The sequence below is a fragment of the Labrus mixtus genome, chromosome 11, assembly GCF_963584025.1.
Source record: "Labrus mixtus chromosome 11, fLabMix1.1, whole genome shotgun sequence".
Taxonomy (NCBI): domain Eukaryota; kingdom Metazoa; phylum Chordata; class Actinopteri; order Labriformes; family Labridae; genus Labrus; species Labrus mixtus.
Genome location: NC_083622.1, coordinates 1,795,869 through 1,820,680, shown reverse-complemented (window position 1 = coordinate 1,820,680; position 24,812 = coordinate 1,795,869). Strand labels below are relative to the sequence as shown.

The 24,812-nt window shown below is 42.0% G+C and overlaps 1 protein-coding gene across 2 annotated transcripts in view; it reads right to left on the bottom strand.

Annotated features, from left to right (window-relative positions):
• Nucleotides 1-24,812, bottom strand: part of grik2 (glutamate receptor, ionotropic, kainate 2) — a 254,379-nt gene that overhangs the window by 33,846 nt on the left and 195,721 nt on the right. For both annotated transcript variants that reach the window (XM_061049540.1, XM_061049541.1), the window contains exons 13-14: nt 17,192-17,310; nt 10,283-10,500 (exon numbers count right to left, since the gene is read on the bottom strand). In XM_061049540.1, coding sequence (XP_060905523.1) covers nt 10,283-10,500; nt 17,192-17,310 — 337 coding nt within the window. The remainder of the gene's footprint in view (nt 1-10,282; nt 10,501-17,191; nt 17,311-24,812) is intronic.

Sequence of the window (24,812 nt, the reverse complement as noted above, 5' to 3'; positions counted from 1 at the left end):
TGGAGAATCATCTAGGTATTCTGCTCTTACATAAAGATCAGACACTTGTGATTACTTTTATTACGTTGAAAACCTCAATGAACGAATAACAATGGAAAAAACTTGGAGCTGCTGTTCGTTGTTTCACTCTGCAGGAAGCTTAGCGCTTTGGATAGAAGCGTCTGCTAAATGAATTGTCGAATTGCAGGAAGGATTATAAACAAGTTACAGGCTACCAAAACATGGATAATAAAGGGATCACAGCACATAAAGGTGTACTAAATCTACACATAAAAAGATAATGTCTGTATCAACGATCAGATACATCTTGTTGTAAACATAAGGTTAAACTTTTTATAAGCTGAGGGCTTTAATTGAGCCTCTACACCTCGACTCCCACACCTCTACTTTGTGGACTGTTTTGTTTTTTTCACCAACCCCTCGAAAAAGTTTTTACTTGTCCAAATTCAAACAAACCTCAACAGTAGAAGAAGACAAAGTACTTTTGTGAGAGCCTACATGTCCCTCTGGTTTTGTAATATTGTCCAACCTATACACAAGTCACAAGGTCTAAGCCTATGCTATGCAGCTATTTTAATAAGCATTCAGGGCACAAGGTCCTAACAAAGCATTCTGCTCAGTCTCTGTTTTATGCAGAAAACACATTGAAATTCCTAACACAAACCTGAAGTCAACTTTGGATTTGGAGAATTCCCCTGCAGGCCCTGTCAGACAGCTTCACCAGCCATCCACTGAAAGTTCAGCATCTCGTCTGAAAACAAGACGTTAATTGTTCTGCTCGCTTTCTCTTCTCTGAGCTGCGAGCGTATGAAGCAGAGGAGTGGGTTTGGGTCAGCAAGTCCTGAAACATCACGTAGCGGCTCACAGAAGCTGTGGAGCCTAGTTTTTTTCCAGCCAACAGTGCAGACTCAACAAAATAACAAATCAAACTAAAGCTGCTCTCTGGGACCTCGGGGAGCAGGAAACAAAAGTGCACAGTAATCATCCCCGCTCTGGAAATCAAATCGCAGACTTAATGAGAGGAGACTCATTTAACATGATAATATTGTTGGATTTGCAAGCCTATATTTACTTAATGCTATTCATCAGATGGAGTGTACAGTCTAGTGCAGGGATAGCTTTTCCACACGTCTTTAAAGAGACTCTCTTAACTCGGGATACGTTACATTCTGTACCAAACACCCAGTGAGGCATTTCAGCCTCCTAATGGCGTGCACACTAATCAGAGACCACAGTTCTTGTAAAACTTAATGAAAAGTAAAGTGAAGTCATCATGTCTGTGGTCAGATTGACGGTGCAGTTTTACCTTCTTGCAGGAAATATGTCTGCATTTTGAATCCAGCTACTTGATGTTTACCAGGGGGAAGTTTAATAACCTGCTAGCTAGGATCAATGACACAACGACTCGGATGGACATCATCAGTTTCAACAGCCAAATGTCTTCTGAAACTTAGCTAACTTCAGCCAATGAACCCCAAAAAAAGAGACCTTGCTGCGATTTCTTTGCAATTAAAAGGTTGAAAGGATCCTTAAAGATACAGTATGTAGAATCCGCCACCAGGTGGCTCTCAATCACTACTACATAGCTAAAGATGACATCAAGGCTAGCGGGGAATTATGGGAGTTCTCTCTGCTACTCCCCCCCTGAAACTGAACTCTACGTTGACCGTAATAAAGACGACCGGGCAAAGGTTGTCTGAGGAAGAGAATATGTTTACCGACGAGCTAATGTATCCGAATATAATTTACATGATATTTTCATCACAGCAGCACATACAGCAACAGAACGGCAGCTTTCAGTAGCAATTCCCACTTCCTTGAGTAGCGGTCTTTGACGTAGCATCCAGTGTTTCCACGGCAACAATAAAAATTCTGTTGGTCATGGCGGCTTTGTAATGTTGGCCGCCATGTCCAAGAATTCTACATATTGTACTTTTAAATAGCTACATAGAGATGCACTTTTGTAGAAAGTAAAAATGCATTACATGCAGTGTGAAGATACGAGCAAAATAAAGACCGCTAGCATGCTAACACAACAATGCAGCGCGAGTTGTTTTGGTTTCATGCTGGTGCTCAAGGGCGACATCTGCTGGATCATATAGTCGCATATTCATCCTTTAAAGGTCTTACAAACACAATAAATTCTAAACGCTTACAACATGAGTTAGGGTCTGATGGGACTTCGACTTGAAGCTGCCCTGCACAAAATGTGTGTTGTTGCTCCTCTTTGGATTTATTAACCATAAATGCTGCTTTTATTAAGAGTAGAGTGACACATGATCCACTAGTTTTAGTATATAATAAAGTGAAAGTACATTCACAGTATGAATATTTAATACTGGTCTCATTTTACTGCATTTTCAGATGCCTTGCACTCTTTGCCCTCTAATACAAGACAGCAGTCCTTCTGCTGTCACAGCCTCCGCCCGTCTGCTTTCTGCTTCTCCCTGACCCCTCTGCAAGAGCTCCCATTCTTTGACAGGCCTTTGTAGTCCTGACACAATGAATCATACATGTGGACAAGGACACACACTGTCGGACAGTCGCTCCTCTGAAGCATTTATTGCGTCACGCTCGAATGTATGCAACTGAATCAAGAACCTTTGGTGGGGCATGAAAGAATAAAGCAGCCTTACATCACACCTATATGAACGTTTAATACAAATGAAGTTGAAAACATTTGAAGTTCTAACTTTCCAGGAACAAGACAAGATGGCAACCATAAAAAACGTCCTGCTTTTAAGTTAGATCTCATCATCCAACAGTAAGGTGGATGGTCTGTACCGTGGTTTAAAGTTATGTAGGTACTGTCTGTTTGCTTGTTATAATAATGGAGTTTTTTGGCACTTTGACTATCCATCCATCAATACATTTTCTTCCGCTTATCCGAGTTCGGGTCGCGGTGGCAGCAAACGCAGTCAGTTCAGCTCCTCCTGAGGGATTCCAAGGTGTTCATAGGCCAGACTGGATTTATAATCCCTCCAGCGAACTCTGGGTCTACCCAGGGGTGTCCTGGAACGCAATGGATTGTGGGATGTGTAGTTCTTTTACTACCGCTAAAAAACAATGTACACAGTCATCGTATCTTTACGTTTTTCTCAGTTTCTCTAATCTTTTATTTTCTATGATTTATAGTCAGGAGTTTTTGGGTAGTTGGTTTGGTTCCAGAATTACAAATATTGATTTTATGAGTTTCTGCAATATCAATGGAGGATTTGAAAAGGAAAATGCTAAATTTACTTCAGGAACCAGAGCAGCTAAAACCGTGGGCGGTGACTGTTGAGCTCTATTGCTGAGCTGATCTGGATCACTAAAAAGAGTCATAATTCCCATCAGTACTAGATGTCCTGAACTGTCTGACGTGCTCTCTGTTTGAGGTCTAAAGTTCTTTAAAACAACGCTGTTCATGGTTGAAGGCAACTTCCTCACTGCAGTCAATATTCAGGCAACCACAAGAGGCTGCCTGTCAGGGAAGCTTAGTGTGTTTCAAGTGTTAGATCAAACCAACAGGCGCGTCGTGCTGAGAGAGGTCTCAGAGGCTAGATGTCAGTCCACTGTTTATCACTGTGGTCTATTGAAGCATCAGTAGGGCTGGTCTGCAGCATCATTAGCAGGGACGATAGATGTGGACAACTTGCTCTCTTTATGCTTTAAGGAAGAACATTTTAAAATCAGCTCTCCGGTGCAGAATGGTCAAACACAAAAAGTCTGACGAGCTGCTTTGAAAAGTTTCTTCTCTGCACACTTTATCTGATTTTCTGCTTCATGAAGTGATACGATTTAGGTCTGGCAGCTTCTTAGGCATAAGAAGAGGAGGTTGTATAATACTTTACCTACTTGTAGATGTGAATATGTCTTGGTTGTATCTGTCCCTGAGCACATTTTATAGAAGTAAAACTGAGTGATGTAACCAAGTGTATACTCTACTCAGTGTGGAGAAGGTTTTCCACATATCGTGTTTAGTGTGTGTGTGTATCTGTATTTTGTGTGTTTAAGGTCAGCTTTTATGTGTCATTATTGACACACACTCTGTTAGACCTTGTCCAGACTCTTTGCTCGATGCTTGACAAAGTGGTTTTGCATATTTTTCAAAGACCTCTAATCAAAAGAACAGAGAGAGCGGAAGGGAAAAAGGCTTGCTCGCTTTTTAGTCAGCACAAACAACAATTTAGCTTTTATGAGGAATTCTCTTATGGCAGACCTCTTTATGACACGATGTTGACACTGAACATACGCTAAAGGGAAAACCAATTCATATATATATTTTCAACTATATCAGACAGACCTGGGATCAATTTGACTATAACAGCCACTAAAATGCAGTGCGGGAATCACACTATGGTTTTTGTAGAATGTATACCGTAAAATCCTTTAATATAAGACTCTTTCAATCACCTTGTGAGGGAGAAAAGATGTTAAAAGAAAAGTCACACACCCAGACTGATCTCTGTCACCATCTTTTTTTGTTGTTGCATTTTTTCAAGAGTAAAGTGGTAGACAAAATTCTCTCTCTTCTTTAAGCGCTTTCCCACAAACATAAATTCTACAATTCTACAATTCTCTTAGCAGACGCTTTTATCCAAAGCGACGTACATCAGAGAGTAAGAACAACACAAGCAAGGATCTAGAAAAAAGGGAACAATGTCAGTAAGAGCAAACGATCAGCTTTGAGTCTGATTGGACACACAGGTGCTGACAGGAAGTGACCAGAGGCAAAGCACAACATTGAGGGCAGTTCTTGAGAGCTCTAATCAGTATAGAAACCATCTTATAAGTCGTCGTTATCAAACAAAAACCATCGTCATTACCATCATCATCATCAATAATATGGAGACCATCATCATTAAGTTAGTAGGTATTCATAAAGAGCTGGGTCTTTAGCTTTTTCCTAAAGGTGCAGAGGGACTCTGCAGATCAAATGGAGTTTGGAAGTTCATTCCACCACCGGGGGGCGACAGAGGAGAAGAGTCTAGTCAGAGACTTAGGACCCTGTTGTGAAAGTTGGATCAGATAAAAGTCCTGAAAACTTCACAAAAACTGCAAAAGCTGCATGAGTGAACACAAATGGCAGACGAGCCTGTCTTTGGACTGTGGGAGGAAGCTAGAGTACCCAGCAGGAAATATTCTGAAAATTCACAATTAACCAGCAGGCAAAGGTCGATGACGTTGATGACTTATTTTCTAAGACAAGAACAGACAAGTAAACTGTGCAATCTCCATGCATATAATGAAACTGCATTAATTTTGTTTTCTATTCACAAATGTATGTTTCTCCACTCATTGGCTGATATCGTGAATATGTCCAACTACACGAAGCACTATTAAGAAGGCAAACATTTCAGTCAAAGCCTTGGCCTCTGTTGCTTCCATTGACTGTAACTATCAATGGACGAAGCCTGAGTAAAGTCGCCGTCGACAGGGGGGCTAAGGAAGTCTGTCGATGGCAGTCGCCATTCTGGAAATTCTGTCCCACCCTAACTTTCAGTCATCTTCATGACAGGCTGAGAGCTGGAGCTGAGGCGGGTTTTAAAGACTCCTGACAAATGGCTACAACACTCCCACCTGTCAATCAGGTCAGCTACACGCCTTATTGTGAATAACTCTTATCCTTCATCAAATCAAAACTGATGAGTCATCAAAACATTCACCCCCCGTACAGTGTGTGTCCATCGAGACATGAGCTAATCACACCTATTTGTTTTTTTGAACCAGGCTGTAAACATGTTAATTGCTGGCTTTTTAGAATGGGTGTGTATGTGACTTCCTGTGTTCCAGCAATCAGCTTCTAGTGGACACTCGAAAAACTGAACTTCCTGCATTGGCTTCATTTTTAAGCGCTTTGTTTTTTAGTACGTCATTTCCGCATTGTTCTTTTTACACCACATCCTTCCTCATGAGAATCCCCCCCCCCCCCCCTCCCCCCGCTCCGTACTCTCTCAGGTATCATCTCAGTAATCTGCATCTGCTGGATTTAATCCCCATGCTGCAGGCGTCCCTCCCATTCATTTTTACGGCTAAAACAAAACAGTCCTCGAGGGGCCTGCAGCTCAGAGCCACAGCTACGTAAAGGTCTACTGTCTCTGCTGCACACTCGCCCCATTATACACACAAGGTGAAAAAGCAGCACTGCCTTTAATAAGATGTGATTTTTATTAGCTAACAAGCTCGACACAGCAGAGGAGTCTGTTTGCTTATTAAATTATTCAGTGTTATTGTAGCGGCTGTCCACAGGGAACGTCCCAGCCAGGAAGACGAGTGGCACGCTTCAATGCTTCAGAGACCATCCGGGCGCACACATTAACATAATTATCCTCCGTTAGACTTGTATTTAACAGCACAAGTCAATAATTACCCAAACACGAGGTATTTTGTCTTTTTTTTTTTCCTGCGTTTGAATCCTAAATTGTATGCATGTGCGCATAATGTGTTCGTAATGCTCGCAGGATAACACAGACGATAAATCTGATCAAAACACTCCATCCATCATCACAACAGTGTGTTTTAAACACCTCAGCCGGGGACTGAGCACAGAATGTGTTTACTCAGAGGAGGACAAACCCCCTCTGCATTCACCTGGACTCATTAATACACAAACAGAATGCAAACAGTGTCAGAGTCAGACTTATGAAGTCATTTCTGTATTTAGCTTTGTAGTACATTTTGTTTCATTTCATTTTTTACAACAAAACAAAGCAGTTTATTCTGATTTACTGGTGCAATTATCTACAGCTTACATGAGGCCCATTTTAACCCGGCAACACTTGGGGCGGGGGGCGTTGCCTGATCAAGGCTTATCACAACCGATTATTTATCTCGAAGAATCAGGGTTTGGAGATAAATGATTTGACTTATTTGAATTATTAGAGGGGAGATGTGGGTAGTTTGAACTTAAAGGATTAGCAGTTATCATGTATCATCACTGCTTGTATCATTGAGTAATGACTTCATAACAAAGTCAAACTCCCTCTGGGTTGGTTGTTCTCAGATCTGTGTTCACACTGACTGAGGCTCAAACATGTTTCATACAGATTTTGTCTTCACATGAACCCCTCTCTCTCCGACCATTAGCCCTGCAAGGTCGTGGAGGAAGAGAGACAGCCCCGCACACTCAGAGACGGTGGATGTACAGTAAAGCCTATAAGCCCATAACTGAAGGAGATAGACAGACTTTACAAACCAGAGAAAAGATTTAATGTGGTCTTTGATACTTAAAATATATATAAGGACAGAATCAACTTTTGGCTACATATCTGAATGGAGATCAGTCGGCTGCAGACGGTCCAAACATTAGAGAGAAAGGTGCTTAAGTGGGGCATCTACTGAATCCAAAGTCAAATTTGACACCTTTTAAAGAAGAATGTGCCACTTTTTGATCCAGTAGATGTCGCCATTGAGCACCAGCATGAAACCAAATCCAACTGCTGTTAGGCCACGCCTCCTCCATACTGAAGCCTCCGCTCTCCTCCAGAGACACACCTCCAAACCCCTCTACACTCGCGTTTGCATGAAGGAGTTTATTGCAAGAAGCGGACAAAATTGTCCAATTGCCTTTGTCCTGCATTGTTGTGTTAGCATGCTAATGTTAGCGCTCTTTAGTTAGCTCGTAGCTTCACATTGCATATAGATTCACACAGAATGAGCGTGATCTAAAAACTCTTACGTGACATCCAAATAATCAGTGAGTATGTTCTTCTTCTCTTTAGTTCTTGACTAAAAAAGAACTTATAAAAAGAAGATATACTTGATTGTTTGCTTAATTTGTGTGTAAAATGTTGCACATTCTTCCTTTAAATAGCAAATATCATGAACTATTGAAATGGTGTGAACACAATAAAAAGCAAGACACCCTCAGGAGTGACCCTTATTGCAAAAAGATCTGTCACCAGCACTGATGTTCTTCCTGTCTTGTACAAAACAAACCAATGCAGAATGAATCTGAACAAATCAACCCGAGGCTGTAAACTAATGGCTGCAGAGGGAGCTCAGGTAGGATGATTAACAAGCAAATATGTTGCTGCTTACACCAACTGTTGTTTTCATTAACTTGTGAAGTGAAATGATAAAGAGGCTGTTCAACTATCACCAGGGATTTCTAATGAATCGGTGTGAATATGTTTCAGTGTTGCGAAACACATCAGAGCTCATTGCACAGATGGAAGAAAACAAGGTGTGAACAAAAATCTTGAATAGCCCGGACTAATTGCAAAGCAAAAAAAAAAGTGTCGGACAGCAAAGAGATGAGCAGCAGCCTTATACTGCAGGGATGTTTCACACTATTCTGGATTTACACACCATCCTGCACCATCCACCGAGCAGGGGAATAAATGTCACTGCGTCACAGTTCCAGGCTAAAGGAGAAGGCACAGAACTATTTCAATATGGTCACACTGACATCTTATAGCAAAAAAAATGTCCTGAGCTTGAACATGAGCCAGGTGTCTGAGAGTTTTTCAGTCCAAAGACTTGCAGGTTAGGTCAAGAGAAAAGTGCCTGAAGGTGTTTCTGTGTGAGCAGTGACAAAATGTACCTTTCAGCTCTTCCTGTCCCTGAATAGGATAAGTGAGTACAGGATACGGATACATACTTTTTTTTGACTCTGTGAAGTTACAAGTATATGACGACTTACTCATATAGGTACAAAATATTCTTAAAGCTAACTGTCTGATTGCTAAGTAGGCAAATCAGCTGACAGCCGACGTTTCAGGAGGATGCCGTTAATTTTTGGTACTTTAGTTATTTACAGCTTTGTTGGGGAATTGGCATCAATTCATTATGAAACAACACGGACATATTTTACCCATAGACTGTAAATATTCATGTTTGAAGCCTGAGTGACGTCATCCATCTGTTCCTGCAGGGGGCTCTGGAGGCTCATCAGCAGCAGCCGCCATGTTGGAAATTCTGTCTCAGCCTAACTTTCAGTCAACCTAACGACAGGCTGAGAGCTGAGGTGGGTTTTAAGCCCCTTGATGAACCGTTACATCACGCCCACCTGTCAATCATGTCAGCCTAACTAAGGATAACACGTATCGTTCACAAAATCAAAAAGGGAGCCGTTTTAAAAAATCCACTCTGTAAAGTGTGTGCCCATGCTGACAAGAACTAATAAGACTGATTTCGTTTTTTGGACCAGACTGTAAACGTGTTAATTTCTGCTTTTCTGTCTGTAGTGTATATGTGACTTCCGATGTTCCTGGAGCCAGCCTCAAGCGGACACTTAACAAACTGCAGGGTTTTGCACATCCGCATTGACTTCATTTTTCAAGACCGGAGGTTAGAGCTTGGTTTTACCTTATTATCTCACTTTAGATGTCTTGTGGATTGAAAAGGAAAGGAAAGAACGATGACAAGTGGTAGAGTCAGGTGAAGCTATGTTACTCCAATATAGGAAAACAGTTAGTTCCTTGATCTCCCCAAAATCTGGTTGGTTAAAATATTTGATCTGATGAAGATATAATTACCAATCGGCTTATTACCTCAGGTAAATATGAATGCCTTTATCTAATAATATTCCAAAACTAAATATCTGTTGAAAATAAAATTGTTGGGCGAATGACTGAATGGCCAAAACACAAAACACATTTATGAAGCAGTGCATAGAATCCATAATCAAACTGTACATACGCCAAAAAAGCAAACATTGGTGTGCGCCAAACATAATTCTGATTTATAAAACCATGATCCGCCTGGTAATGTGGGCACGTTTATCAGCTTTATATTCCACTCTTTACACGCCCACATTCAATCAGAAACTGTCAATGCGAAACACCATGTGAATGAAAATGCATATTAATCTTTGATCAGTGAATCATCATTGAGTCCAAGTGGACATCTTGGCCTGTTTCAAAGCCATCCATTCCAGACATCCTTCAGATACTACTTTCATGGTACATGGTCAAAGTTTTTACCTTTTGGGGGTGTAGTGACCTTGACCTTTTATCTATCCATTTCATCCCTGAGTCCATGTGGAAGTTTTTGCCAAATTTGAACAAATCCTCTCCCAGCATTCTTGAGATATTTGGTTTTCAAAAAGGGACAGGCAGATGGACAGACAACCCCCCCACAAAAAAACATGCTGCCTCAGGCCAATGCACTTTTTAGAGTTATTCAAAAGCATTACTACTTAATAGTTAGCTATATTAACATTCATACAGCTTTGAAAATAAATCCAAATAACAACCATGTATTTTTTTCTAGAGTTGGTTTACCACTGGGTGACACAGAGCGATTAAAACCTCAGAACGGTGTGGCCCTGGTTTAATGATATCGTACTGTAACCAACCTTGAAGAAGGTCATGGTGGAGCCGTCCTCCACCACCCCGTATTCTATCTTGGTCTGCTTGGCCAGGTCGTCGGCGGAGTCGATGGGCGACTCCATCCTCTCCACGGTGAGGAAGGCCGCCAGGTTTGCCGTGTAGGAGGAGATGATGATGAGCGTGAAAAACCACCAGATTCCTCCTACAATTCTGGTGGAGAGGGCTTTCGGCATGAGCTCAGAGCCTGAACGAGAGGAGCAGAGGAGGCGGGTGAGACCTGGGACAACATGAGGCTGGAAGGGGGGGCAGCACCCAGACAAGACAAGACCAGACCGGGCTGAGCCAGGCAAGGCCATTGCGTCTGCTGCCTGGATCACACTCTCATACTCAGACACACCGAGTGGGCAGAGTGGGCAGCCTCAGAGTTGGACCTGGTGATTGGTATTTAGTCTAACACTAGAGATATGACTCACCACTTCCTGTTTTCTCTGGACTGTTTGACTGTGAGTCCGTACTGCCTACTCTACTACTAATGTTGCCAAGATGATTGTCCTTGTAGACAAAAAAAAAAGGGTGTCTGCTTTTGAGAAAGAGCAGGCCAACAACCTTCATTCCATTCTCATGATAAGTCATTATTTTCTTGGAGACTGTCCTTTATGACTACTCTAGGAAGCTAACTAAAAGCATTCGTCGTTTTCATGCTCAGTTTGGCTGTGACAGGCTTGAATTGGTTGCCTCCAAGTTTGAGCACCAAGAGCACCAACAAAGTGCTCTAGGTTTGAAGATGATTTGACCTAGTGGCCAAATTGTGCAATTACAATTACTTTGCTGTCATTTAAAGAACACTGGTGAAAAAGATGATTGTAGATCAGCAGAAATGTTTATCAGGTAAACCAACTTCCTTTGTTTAAACCATAAAGTCCTAGAATTGTAAAGTTAGAGCCAAGGGGTTTGGAGGCGGTGTTAAAGAAAACCCCAAACATAACTGGACATGTACTTAATTTGGTCAAAACCTTTGGGGTCTTACCGAGCAGCTATAAACGGGGAATCTACCTGAAATAGCATTTTCAGATCTCCTCATATACCCATATAGTTCAGGAGGCTGCTGTCTATGTTCCGCTTGATTTAATGATTCAGCCCAAAGCAGGATATTACTCTAACCCAGCTAAGTAGTATTGACGTCTTTAACTAACCACATAACAACAGCTCTACAGTGTTTATGGTGTACTTGTACTTGGTAAGGTCTAGGCTCTTTGGATGGTTAGGTGTAGGAATGGAGAGGGAAGTCTAGGTCGACTTACTGCGCTTGCTGCCAACGTGACCTGACCTCAGATAAGTGGAAGAAAATGGATGGATAATAAAAAAATGCTCTCTACGGCTGAAAGTCTTGTGCTTGACCAATTGGCTCTCCAAACAAATGGATGAATATTGGGGTAAGACTGGGCAAAACTACTGTGAATCAAAAGTTAGCATTTTATGCTAGCACGCTATTTGGAATAAACACATTTTGGAGAAGGTAGCTGACCAGACAAGCGCGTAACACAGTGTTTCCACGAGACATACTTCATCTATATTTCAGAAAGGCTGCACTTCAGTAATATTTTGATTGTCATAATGAAGCTAACTCATGAAACCCAAAGGTGGAAGACTATTTATTACAGGAGTTTAAAGTCTTTCTACCATCTTATTTTGAGCCATATATTGTTATTTTTTGATTGTTAGTCAAGCTTAAAGGGGGTATATCTCACTTCATTTTCAAAAGGCATACATTGCAACATGCTAGTATCTTGTACTGCCATATGTTTAAGCAGTAATTAATCCCCCTGAGGAAGCGACATATGTCCCTTCACGAGTACTACCTGTTCCATGACAAAACACTCTGGTATACGAGGGTTTTCTCAAATGAGATTTGAGTTTAAAATGATGGCTTCCCCTGTTTCAGACAGCTCTCTGGTCACTCAGAGATCCAACCTGTCGGGCCCCGTTTGCAGTTGGTCAATAGCGTGAAATTGCATGTCAGGATCCTTTGAAATTAATTGATTTTTGTGCAGAAATGTTGAAGCAGTAAATGCTGCTCCGCCCTGCCCCCTTACACATTTAGTTTGGCAATGAATCGCTTACTTTAGCTTTTTTTTGTACCATTTCATTTCTTACAAGAGAGTGCTTTTAAATCTTCAGTTAATCAGACTTCTCTCTATGCAAAATGGTTTTATGTATGCAGAAGCGGGAATATAAAGCGGCATACATTAGTGCGTGGGTTCAGTGTGGGTGAGGGGAGGGAGGTTTATTGTCAGGGTTAAAGGAGGTGGGCTCGGGTTATATCGCTACCATTCTACTCGAGCGGCTTAAGCAATTGAAAGAGGGGATTTTGCACATTCAGTCGGAGGGAAAGCTGATAAAGAGTCTGAGCGATAGGAGGTTAAGAACTCTGTGCTCCACTCTCTTTGTGAGAGACTCAATCTGTACTCTCACTTTTCATCAAACTTTCTTTTCCTTCCCACAGTCCCTTGAGTGAGCTGTCTAGTAGAGGGAGCATGCAGGGAGAGACATGACGGCCGGCTTCAGCTCCAGCTCGCTGCTACTGATGCTGCAACACGAGAGAGGGAGCGGGGGTGGGCTGGAGGGGACACATGCCCAGTGGTGATTCTTGAGTCTGTTGGGGCCCGAGGCAAAAATGTATTGGGGGGCCTTCCGACCAGCGTTCATCAACATTATATCTACCAGGGTCCAGAAGCATGCTTATCCCCTTCTTAACTTATATTGAAAAGCTTTGGTTTTCACAGCAATAATACGTGCAATGCTTAGCAAGTCAACAAGAGTGAGTGGGGTCAGATGGGGCCTCCTTTAGGGAGGTTTCCTACTGTCATTGCAAAATTTACACATTTTGAGCCACAGCTGTGATTGAAGGTTTGTCAGCCCTCTGGGGCCCCAAACAGTTGCCTGCCCTGCCTGTTGACAAGCAGCACCTCTGCAGGTTTCACCCAGGAGGACATCAGGGGATTATTTAATGAATTATAATATTAACGATTATAAAAACACAGTAGTTAATATAACACATTTATGTCTTTTCCCAAGTGGCTGATTGTGTTTACTTAACGTCTACAATCTTAAAGGCCGGAGCGACGACGCTGCTTCTTCGTCTTCTCTTTTACCACTTTTAATATCTGTTGTTAAACTTTTATTTTCATCCAGCGCAGCACTACCACCATATGTTGTTCATAAACTGTCAGCAGCTGAAGAGCCCAACGCTACAACTCATTATGTAAAGTATAAGGTCCTGTTGTAACACAGGGGTTCCCAAACTTTGACATTTGAATGACCCGCATATCACATTAGCCTGACATGGGGACCTGATCTTGCAAAGTTTCTTAATTTCCTTGTACTTTACGAGAGCAAATATCAAAAATGAATCACAAAACGTCTTAGTATATTATTTGACTTTTATTAACGATCAATAATTGTGTTATTTGTTTCATTCAGTGTCTTTTTTTGTTGTTGAAAATGTTGAGTTGGCGAGGATCTCGAGGCAAAGAACCCTTTTCATCATGGCCATTCTTACTTGCAGAAGTTGTGTTTTATGCGTGTGGCTCTTTAGTAGCTGAGTCGTGTTCAGTCTGGTTGCCTGGTGGTCTTTTTTTTTTTTCTTTAATAAATCTTTCCATTGAGGAGGCAGGTAGCTAGTTTTCAGTGGTACAGCAGAAATGTCTGATATCAGTGTCACTCTCATAGTGGCAGCTTGATTCTGATTGGCTTAAGTAGTCTTTGTTATTATTATTTTTTGAATAGAAGGATCGTTATTGAAAACGGACACAGATTGCGCTGTTAAGTTATTCATCACATCTAAAAGAGATTATACATTTTTTTGGTCAGAAATAATGTTAAAAGTGCAAAATTTTCGCAACCCCCGCAGTATCCCTGGCGACCCAATGAGGTGTCGGGACCCTGACTTTGAAAAACACGGATTTAAAGGTGCACAACGTAGATTTGGTAGTGAAATATGAGAGTTGGAGAAGTAAACTAATTATCTGCTATATTTTCTGAACTGAATAAACAAACTTTACTCAACGGAAAAAATGGATCCCTGAACACTGTTTGGAGGTAAAAAGCGACCAGGAGAGTTAAGGTTTCACTGTAGCGGACCCCCCACCATAACGTCACGTGTAGCATTTTATCTTCAAACAGTGATACAAGGATCTAAGGACAGTTTGTCTACTTTCACAATTCTCTACCAAAACTCCATAGTGCACCTTTAACATTAGGCAACCATCATTTGTGTATCTGCTCTGTCCAGCAGCGGTATCCGCCCTAAATGAAACCCTTTGGTACGCACATGCCCCGTGTCAGTAAATGACCCTGTGATTGGCGTTGTCAGGGGTTAGTATGGATGAATTATGAAATGGTATGAGGGAGCTCTTTGCAGATATTTGCACTGCTCATCCGCTTGATTCTCTATTCTTTCTCTTCTTTAGAAATACAATATATAAGTGTATCTTCATGTTTATCTCTTTTAAATCTAAATCAGTTTTTGTGTAACTTTACTTAGTTTGGATAGCTTTGTTGTTAAAAGGTGTCGTACCGTAAAGACTCGTCTTACCAAAGCGATGACACACACCATCTGTTTAACCTCCGTTTAGCAGCAGCGACCCACTTTGCCCATTCATCACACCACAACCAAGCACAAAAAAATCAAGGTAGCAGGCATGAACACAAACACATATTCATCAGTGTAATTAGCAGAGGAGTCTGCTTGTTCTGGGGCGGACCCAGAAGGTCTGGCTGTCAGATGCACGTTTTTAAAAAGTGGAACATTTTTACCAGCTCGAGCTTCTCATCCTGTTCCACCTCAGACACCAGAACCAAGAACAAAAAAAAAAAGAAAAAAAAAAAGACCCAAACAGAGCCTGGTTGGGGCTGACTGTCATGTACCCAAGGTAACGTCATGACCAAACAGCACTTCCCACAGTTTCCTGGGGGGCGGGGGCCAGCTGCCGGGCAGGGGAGCCTCTCTACAGAGCGGAGCAGCACGGTGCCATGCAGACACTGTGTGTTCATCCAGTTCAGTCCTCCCACAGCTCTCCGGCCTTCAGCCACATCTTCTCAACTGGTCAAATCTACACGTCTGTCTGAACGGCTTCTCAAACAATTTGCTCTTCTCTATTCTGCTTCTGGGAGCGCAGATATTTGGCTTTTTAGATAAATCTCCTCGTTTGATAAAAAACACTTTTTATGTCCACCGAAGCTTTAACGTGATTATGTCTCAGGGCGAGGTTAAACCATTTTTTGATCTGAGATATTTTCAGCATGATTCAATAAAATACAATTTAGTGTAAAACCTTTGGGGATATTAGAGAGCATGCAGTCAAAGTTTGCATGCAACCAGCCAACATGGGGGAAGTTATAAGCTACTACGTCCCCTAAAAGATCGAGGTAACCAACGGACTCAAAGGGTCATTTCATCACTTTCTCATCTACCTCTTGTGCAATCTATCACTGCAGACAGTTTGGCTTTATTCTTCAAATTTCAAGTTTTCTGCCTCTGAGATTTTACCCTCTTTCATCTATTTATTTTATTTCTACAAATGTCTTTATGTATTTTGAGCTAAATCACAGCAACGTCATCTTAGATCTGCCTCGTGTCTTACAAAACAAAGACTTTAGTATTCAATTTCAGCAAAATCTTTTTTTTTTAAGATTTATTTTTGGGCCTTTATTATGGAGACAGGAGAGTGGGTAGAGAAATCAGGGAGAGAGAGAGAGTGTGGAGTGGCCACAGGTCGGATTTGAACCCGGGCTGCATGCTTTGAGGAGCGTAGCCTCTGTACGTGGGGCACACACACTAACACTTTCTCAGTCTCCTTTATTTTCTGAAATGTATCTCATTATTTAACGAAAAGACACTCTTGGAAAAAGCATGCAACTCCAAAAAATTTGAATTATTTTAAGGATACATCGAATCTATAACGATGTGTTAAAAGAAGTCAGATCAGGTTTTTAATAATAAAATAATAATATCTGCTCTGACACTTGTCATACATCACAAGAAAACGGTAAGAATTCAGATTGATCCCTTTTTTAGATTCATTTGCGTTTAAATTCCACATCCAGGTATTCAGCTGATCTTACAATTTAACTGATTATTTCTATTATTTGGTGTAATTTAAAAAAAATCTAACTTTGTTTAGGTTGTGCAAGATGACAACTCGGATAATTAAATCCTGCACAAAAGAATCCAAACTATCTGCATGGAAAGATACAACTATAAGTACGGGAGTTTTTTATTTTTATGATGAACTGGCCCTTTAAATCAGCTCAAACCACCTTGTGTTTTTTCTGTTCTCAGCTATTAAGATGCATTTATAGACATGCTTTCCAGGACTTTAAACCATCACTACCCAGTGCTGGTATGTTTGATTTTTAATGAGGAAAGACGGTCATTTGAGGATGCAGCATATCGTTGTCACATGCATTCTTAAGGATAACGGCGACAGACTTATTTAAATGATAACCTCATGTTTACGTTAACCTGTTTTCTTTTTTTTCTCTCTCCACTTGTTGAGAAGATATGGCATTAGTTTGGCATTAGGAAACAAAACCAAACAGGCAGGAAGCTGCTGAGTTCTCACTCTCACCCAGTCTCACCCATTTGATCCGTCTCAGGTGTTCTGGGTGGGTGTGCTTACCTGTTCAGACGGCTGTGAAGAAGTGGGGAGGGGGGGGAGGGGGGAGCATGCAGGAGCAACATCCTCATTCATCAATCAGATCATTCAAATCCCGCTCAGTCCCTCCTGCTGGACTCTACCAGTCAAGCATCCAGCATCATGCACAGAGGCCCCCATGCACGCTCGCGGGCCTGGTCAAAGAGCAACGTTGACCCCCAGCAAAAAGTGGGACTTGTGCCTTTAAATAGAGGAGGGGGGGCAGGCAGAGGCGTCTACCTTGCTGCATGAGAGCTCCAACTCCGAACCAGAAACTATTTAGCAGGGTGAAATTGTTTTCCACTACATCCGAGTCGGGGTTGCAAGGGTGGGGGTTATACCACTCGTAGGGACTAAACCTGTGACAGTTAACAGAGAACACACACACACACACACACACACACACACACACATATATGTTTACTGCAGTGGCATAAAAGACACAAGAGAAGACAATAAAAACAGACCGAGAGCGGTCGTCCTACCTGGGGAGACGGGGGAGAGAAAGCAAAGGTTAGTAAGTCGTGTGCAGAGAGGATTCAAATGAAGAAATGCCTGAGATCATTTCCTGAGTCTGAAAGCGTCTTTATATCTAAACGTGTGTGAGTGTGCATAAACACCTCAGAGGGCTGCTCTCTTATTGGATTAGTATATTAAGAGTTTATTCACAATATCAACACTAATAAACTAATTTTCCTCCAACATCATGCTCATCGTGGAAAGTTAAACTGTTTTCATCGTGCACTGGTAAATTGTTCTGCATTTTAGTTACTGATTTGTTAAAAAATCAAAACATACTTTGTCATTACACAGTTTCATAAATGTTCAGCAACTGAAAAGATAAAAGATGATGAAAATCAGGAGAGACTGCAGGCCACGTTTGAAAGTAAAACAACTTCTTTTGTACGCTATTGTTGCCGTCAACCACTTTCAACATAACGTTACAGTCAGGAAGGTTTTCTGTTGTTTTATTGACTTCACATGGAAACATTTTTTATTTAAAGTCTTAATATGTGATTTTTCACTCTTAAATGTAGAAATCAAGTATCTCCTCTGAAAATAACTCTGTGAGTCATGACTGTCTACAATGGGTGTAACACCCGAGTCCCACTGTCTGTGATGTTTTCAGAGTTTTCAGAGTCCTATCTTCAGTTTGTTTACATCGCCCGGACGGCCGGCTGACTCCTCCCCTCGCGTATAAAAGTTGTTTAATTGAGGGACTAGAGAAAAGAAGAATAACATACTGTACTCACTGCTTAACTGTGTTTCTAGATCACGCTCATTTCAGGTAAATTTACATGCAGTGTGAAGATACGAGCATAATAAAGATCGCTAGCATTAGCATGCTAACACAACAATGCAGCGCGAGTTGTTTTGGTTTCATGCTGGTGCTCAAGGGCGACATCTGCTGGATCAAAAAATCACATATAAAGCCTTTAAGGTAGAGTGAGAAATTAGCTGTTTGCATTCATAAATGCAGGAAAATTCCAACTTTTCAAAAAGTTTTCAGGAGTTTGGTTACGGATGTGAAAGCATCTTCTGACAGTTTTTTGCCTTTACATTAATGCTACTTGTAATCGGATGTTTTTACAGCATTAACAAACTTTAAAAACTTTCTCAGGGGGCTGGCAGGAAAAAGTACGGGAAAAGGTTTGCATTCACACATGCAGCTCAGCCCGGCAATTTCAGGAAATTTCAGGAATTTTTTTGCATGTGTGAAAACACCATAAGAATACAGGAAGTTAACATTCATCATTTTCTTTAAAAAGGATTCCGCTAAAGCATCTTAACAAAGCAAAGCAAAACCTTTACACTGTCCCAAACATCACGGTGATGTTTCTGTCCCAGTGAGAGATTTCAAACAGCTTACAGGAGCATAACAGTGTCTTTGCCCCACATTCTCACAGAGCTGTTACACATAGCTCCTTTATGATGTTGTTCTGCCTCTGATAGCACCTTTATTGTCGGGTCAATGACTGAACAACTTAGCCCCCACCACTCTGCCTCGGTACCTTTTTCACAGATCAGTAAGGTCCAGTGAAAGCGTAACGATCCTACTCTTGAACTGGCTCTGGGGCGTTATTAAATATGTTGTTTCTTGAAAATGTTGCCCGAGGTGTCTCTGGGATTTTTAATATTCAGTTTTTTTTCAGGTGCTGACCAAATAGGAAAAAGTGAAATGTTTAGTCAGATCTTCACTTATAGAATTAACGATCTGGGACATTAAAGTCCAACTTTATAACAGCATGCCTCCATTTTTGAGACAGAACAGTGAACAGAGTCGGAAATCAGGCACATGGAGAGTGGGGAACAACATGCGGGAAAGGAGCCACAGGTTGGACCTAAACGAGGACTTCAGCCGGGGTGCTGGTGGCCACTCGGTCACCAGCGCCCCAGCATTCCAGCTTCTCACTGTTTGCATGATGTCAGAGGAAAACTTGCACTGTGTGAATACAGCTGGTTGCTCAGTTGTCGATTTGGATTTCTCCTTTTAGCTCAAGCCCTAAAAAATGATTCTTCCCCTTCACGTCTCTGTGTGTTTTTAAGGTTTAAATAACTCGCAATACCGGGGAAGTGGGCTTGAATTAACCACCACTCATATTCCCAAAGTGGCTCCTTGTGTAGGAGTGCTCATATCAAAAGGCAATTCCCCTCGGTAATTTAATCGATGGGGTCCAAAAATAACTCCATTGTCAGCCGAGGAAAAGAACTAATAATCCTTATAATCTTGGAGGAGCATTAATATTCAGCAGATCAAACGGTTCATTCCCATCGTGCCCACGCCCGGCCCCGGCGCTCCCCCCTCGCTCCGTGCACTCGTCAAGCAGAGAGATTTCTCATTTATTCATATTAAATAAAAGTGACATCACATTAGTAAAGGTTGATTGGTCTACAATTAAGCATCCTGACCTGATTTGGTTTTGCGCTGGAGTACGGGAGGAACAGGGGACCCTAACTCCACTCAGGCTGTTTAACACACACACAAGGGTTTGGCTAATCAAATTGCGATGCATAATGTAGACTTGTCTCAGTGAGGGTCTTTTTGTTTTACTGTGCAGGGGGAGTCAGAAGCGATAACCTCTGGAGGATGCAACATCTGCGTGGAGGATAATGCAGATGAAACTGCTAAGGCGCAGCGTGTCGAGGCTTTGATCCATTGTCCTCGGGGGGTAAAAAGACGGCAGGACTGCTCTGAATACTGCAATGCACGACTCTGTATGAAGATGTATGGCTGTATACCGATGAAATGACAGCATCATAACCGTGCCCTGTCATTGACTAATGGGCTTTTGCCATTATAATGTGGTTAGCACTAGCGTTCCTTTTCAACCCCTACATACATATCGTGTAGCGACGCTCAAGGACCCCTGAATGTCCCCGTTATTCCCGCACCGAGAGAGAATCCTTGGCCTTAAATCAATCCGTCTGCTCACTCAATTTGTCCCCAGATTTGCTTGCTTGTCAATTTGCAATGCCAAATTGAGTTCAACTGAACTGCGACCTTGGAGTCCGCGTATGTGACGATGTGACCCAATCCCTTGTGCCGAGGTCTCAGAGTGTATTTCCTCCCAATCATGTTGAGAAAAGCCAATTACATCTCGCCGTGAACACGGATGAGTGAAGTTGTCAGTGCCCGTGCCGGGTTGATGGGAGTGGCTGGTCGGACCCTACGTTTGCGGCGGCTGTTTGGGTCAGAGAATGCTAAACCAATGCCGTTTTACAGGAGACGACACGGCTTAGCTGCTTGGCCTGTTTCGCTGTCATTTTTGATCCAATTACACTGCCCTTACATTATCTCAGGTCATCTGAGCTGCAGAGGGAGAGAAACTTTGAGCAAGGTCAGTGCTGAGATAAGAGCGAAAGGGGGGGGGGGTTGGGAAAAAAAAACAGAAATTCACCAGCAGGGCAGAAACAATGTGAGGCTTTTATCTTCTTTTTAGGAGGGGAGGGGTCACTGCAGAAAAAACTCCAGCCATGATGTGCACGATAACAGAGACGGATCAACAAAGTCAGAACAGTCCTGCTGCTTTGTCACAGAGTGAGAGACTGTATATGTCAACACGTCGGCTTTGGAGGTATCCTCCTCAACCTGTTGGAAGGTTTTATTGTAGACTTTTAAACTTGTACTGGCCTCTGAACAAAGCAATTGTAGGGACTGAGTTAAAACCAGGAAGAAGAGATTGTCTTTGAATACTGATCTCTAAACCCCTCTCTAACCCTAACCCTAACCCTAACCCTATGTTTTCAGCATCAATGTTTCTATCCGGCAGATCTTACTTAGAAGACAGCTCTTGACTCTGACAGGAGTTTCAACAACATGATGAAGGGTTGTCTTCAATATGAGCACGTACTCAACCAAAGGCTTGTCATTCAGAGACTGAGGACGCACAGACAACACCTCGATGTGAGCACACAGGGATCTATTCTAACTTTGAGGAAGGCGGTTGAGAGCTTGATGTGTATATCAGGACTTGAAATTATTGCACAAATGTTCTGATTGATCACCATCACTATGTTTGACCTCTTGCTTGACCTTTAAGTTCACTAAGACTAACACGGTGATAATGATCAGGCTGAAGCAGGATGTGCTCGAAGCAGCACCGGTGCTTCTAGTGTCAGGGAACATAATAGCAGTTACAACCAGTTACAGTCAGTGGATATACAGTTACAGGGCAGGTAGCAGTACAACATGTGGTCATATTTTTTTTGCATCCATGTGGAACTGTGAAAGACTTAAAACATGGCAGAGATAAGCTGCTCTATCTTCTGTGTGAGTCCCGTCAAGAGTGTTCGGTTTCTGTCACACATCCAAACAGTCAGTCTCACAGTTCAGCACAAACACAAGCACACATAGATCAAATGTGTAATGTGTTACACACACAGATATCAACAGTTTATTTAATGCACAGTGGAACTAAACCCTGGGAGAAAGTCAGTCCTAAGTGTGTCTCACAAATGTTTCTGAAATGAGAGAAATGTCGGTGATATAGTATTAAGTAGAACTCACTGAACAGGGGGGTTGCTGGCCTACCACCGCCTTGGTTGTTTACAGAGGCGAATATAGAGTCTATTGGGGACCTATGCAAAAAACCATTGGGGGGGCCTTCCAACCATCATGTCTGCTAGAGTCCCAACGCTTATGGTCCCCCCTAATGGTCTGGGGGCCCAAAGCAGTTGCCTGCATTGCCTGTTGACAAGCAGCGCCTCTGGTTGTTTATGGTAAGTATGTTTGTGTTATTGTGTTTGAGGTTTTGGGCTGGATATGAACGAATATTACAAACCCCAACGTCCAACAATAACCCAAACAAACTGATCAAACCAGAGGTAGACCATCAACTCTAAAGGCCTATAACTGTTTTAACAGTAAGGTCTATATTTGTTGGGATGCTTTCTGTAATGTTGTCAGAATAAAAATCTGAGCCTGTCAGTGACAAAAACAAGAACTTCTAGTGAATACATTTTGATCAGGAGCATTTTGGATGTCACAACTATCTGTTCCTGGCAGTTGGCTACAGAAATCTGCATACGCATTTTGTAAATTCTGTGCACCCATTTGTCATTTTGGACCAATAAAAACATTAAATATTGCCCATGTTAAAAATACCACAATTCCTATTTAACTGACATTGCCATGGTTAAAAGACACCAACCAAGTCATTCCTCTCTTTACCCTGACAATGTTGGCCCCCTGCCTTGGTGTCCTATGGCCCTCACCTAACGTCATTTTTAAGGCTCATTTAAACTCCAGTCGGATGTGCTTACAGATATGGATAGAGCCTACGGTCTGTGCTCTGAATTAATTTGATCTGTATTTCTGCATGTTTCTGAGAAGGTTATAAATACTGACCAAACGTTGCAATACCAACAGAAATCATGGGGGGCAGTGTTGAGCAGTGTGGCGAGCAGTTAAAGACAGACCAGCAAAACTCAACAAAATAAGAAAACTTTGGAAAATGGCGGACCTTTTTGAGGAAAGATTGTGCAAGTTAGTCAGGAACTATAGATGTATATATATATATATATATATATATGATGTTACCTTGCCTGGCACATGGACAGAAAACTACAACTGAACACCTGGGCTCGGAGATCGGACTGGAAGCGAGTGTCAGTTTGACAGCCATTAAGGAGAAGTGAAGGACTGTGCAAGACGGCGCCCTCTAGTGGATGCATTGTTTGACATCCATCTTAATATCAAGGACATTTGGGAGTGTATGGATAGAGACGTTTATATCGTTCAAAATGTAGGTTTCTATTTTTATACGTAAGCTTGAAAGATCGTTTAGAAGGCGGAGATTAGACGGGAACTGAATGTAAGTTTGGAGTAGGAGAAGGGAGGTGCGAGCAAGACTGCGCCCTCTAGTGGATGTATTGTTTGACGTCGTCCCAACATAAAGGATGTTTGGGGGTTTATGGGTAGTGATGGTTATACCATTTTAAACCGTAAGTGACTATTGCAGGGTTGTTCGTCACTGACAGGAAACTGAACCTTGATCAGATGTAGCTTAACTGATTAATCTATCTACCGGCATAAAAAGCTTCTAAATATATCTGAGACCACAGGGGGGGGGGGGGGGGGGGAATTTGCCAAGCTACCACTGGCGGTATGTGAGTTCAGGGATTACAGAATCCATACACAAATTTACTTCCAGTTGTATCATGGCAAGTAGATAGTTTTTTATTCTGCAAAGGTTAAAAGATAAAAAGATTTTCCCAGTGTAAACAGGAAGTATTCTTCCTCTAGAGGGCGTTGTGAGCAAACGTCGTTGATCGCTCCCGGAAGTATTTCTGGGGATTTTTTTTTTTACTTGTTGAATCGTTTTGATGAGCGGCACAAACTAGATTTTAAAAGAGTAACCTGATGCCGAGCAGTAACACACGATTCTGTCGCGGTTTGGTCGTCTGCCTTTCTGGTTTTTCTCATTTCATGAAAGTTTGTGAGACAGTTTGAGTTTCTTATAATCTACAGCAAAGACATGCAGCTGTATCCCATCATGCATCTGTGTATACAGGAGAAAAAAGGAGGAATAAAGTGAGGGGGGGAAATTTGAACACTTACCCAAACACTTACTTATTGTGATATTTTAAAACAGATAGGTGCATATTCTGAGCCAACTTAGATGACAGTTGCCGCTTTTTAAAAACTCTCATGTGTGATCATATCGCCAGTAACATCGTAAAACACGTGTGTTAACGGTAAAACTGTCGGGTGCACGGCTGCAAGACGGCCCGAAGTCTCACCGACAGTTTCACGGTTAACATACCTTTCTTCCTCTCTTTTTTTTTTCTTCACCGTGCTTCAAACTGCAGCTACGAGAAAGACACTTCACCGAGCAGCTTTCAGAAAAAAGATTCTGCAAGAAGACAAAGCACTAAAAGCAGTCGAGTAATTTCACCTGCTAAACTGTAAAGACAAAGTAAACCTGGAGAGGATGAGCAGAAAGAAAACAGTAGACTGCTTTAATGTGCTGTGAATTCCTCCAAGAGTTCCTCTTGGTCCTGAACATCCAACCCTAACTCGGTAATTTAAGTGCTTTCTGCAGAAGACGTGTCTTTACTTTACTGTTGATCCCACCTACATGACTGACCCCTGATCACCTGTTGGTTGTTTCAGGCCCTGTCATGGGAATGTTCTTGTTTTTTCATTTGAACTAAAGTTATGATTTGAGTTCATTATTTCGGATTCGGCATTCCCACTTTGAATCAATACAACGTCCACTCACCCATCCCTAAACGTCTGCAGAAATACTTTCACAGTTCATCAACAATACACGCCTGCAGAAATGTTAGCAACAAGCCTCTGCAGAGCAATGAGCTCGAAATCTGCAGCACTCTCTCACACTGGGTTCAGTCTCTGTGA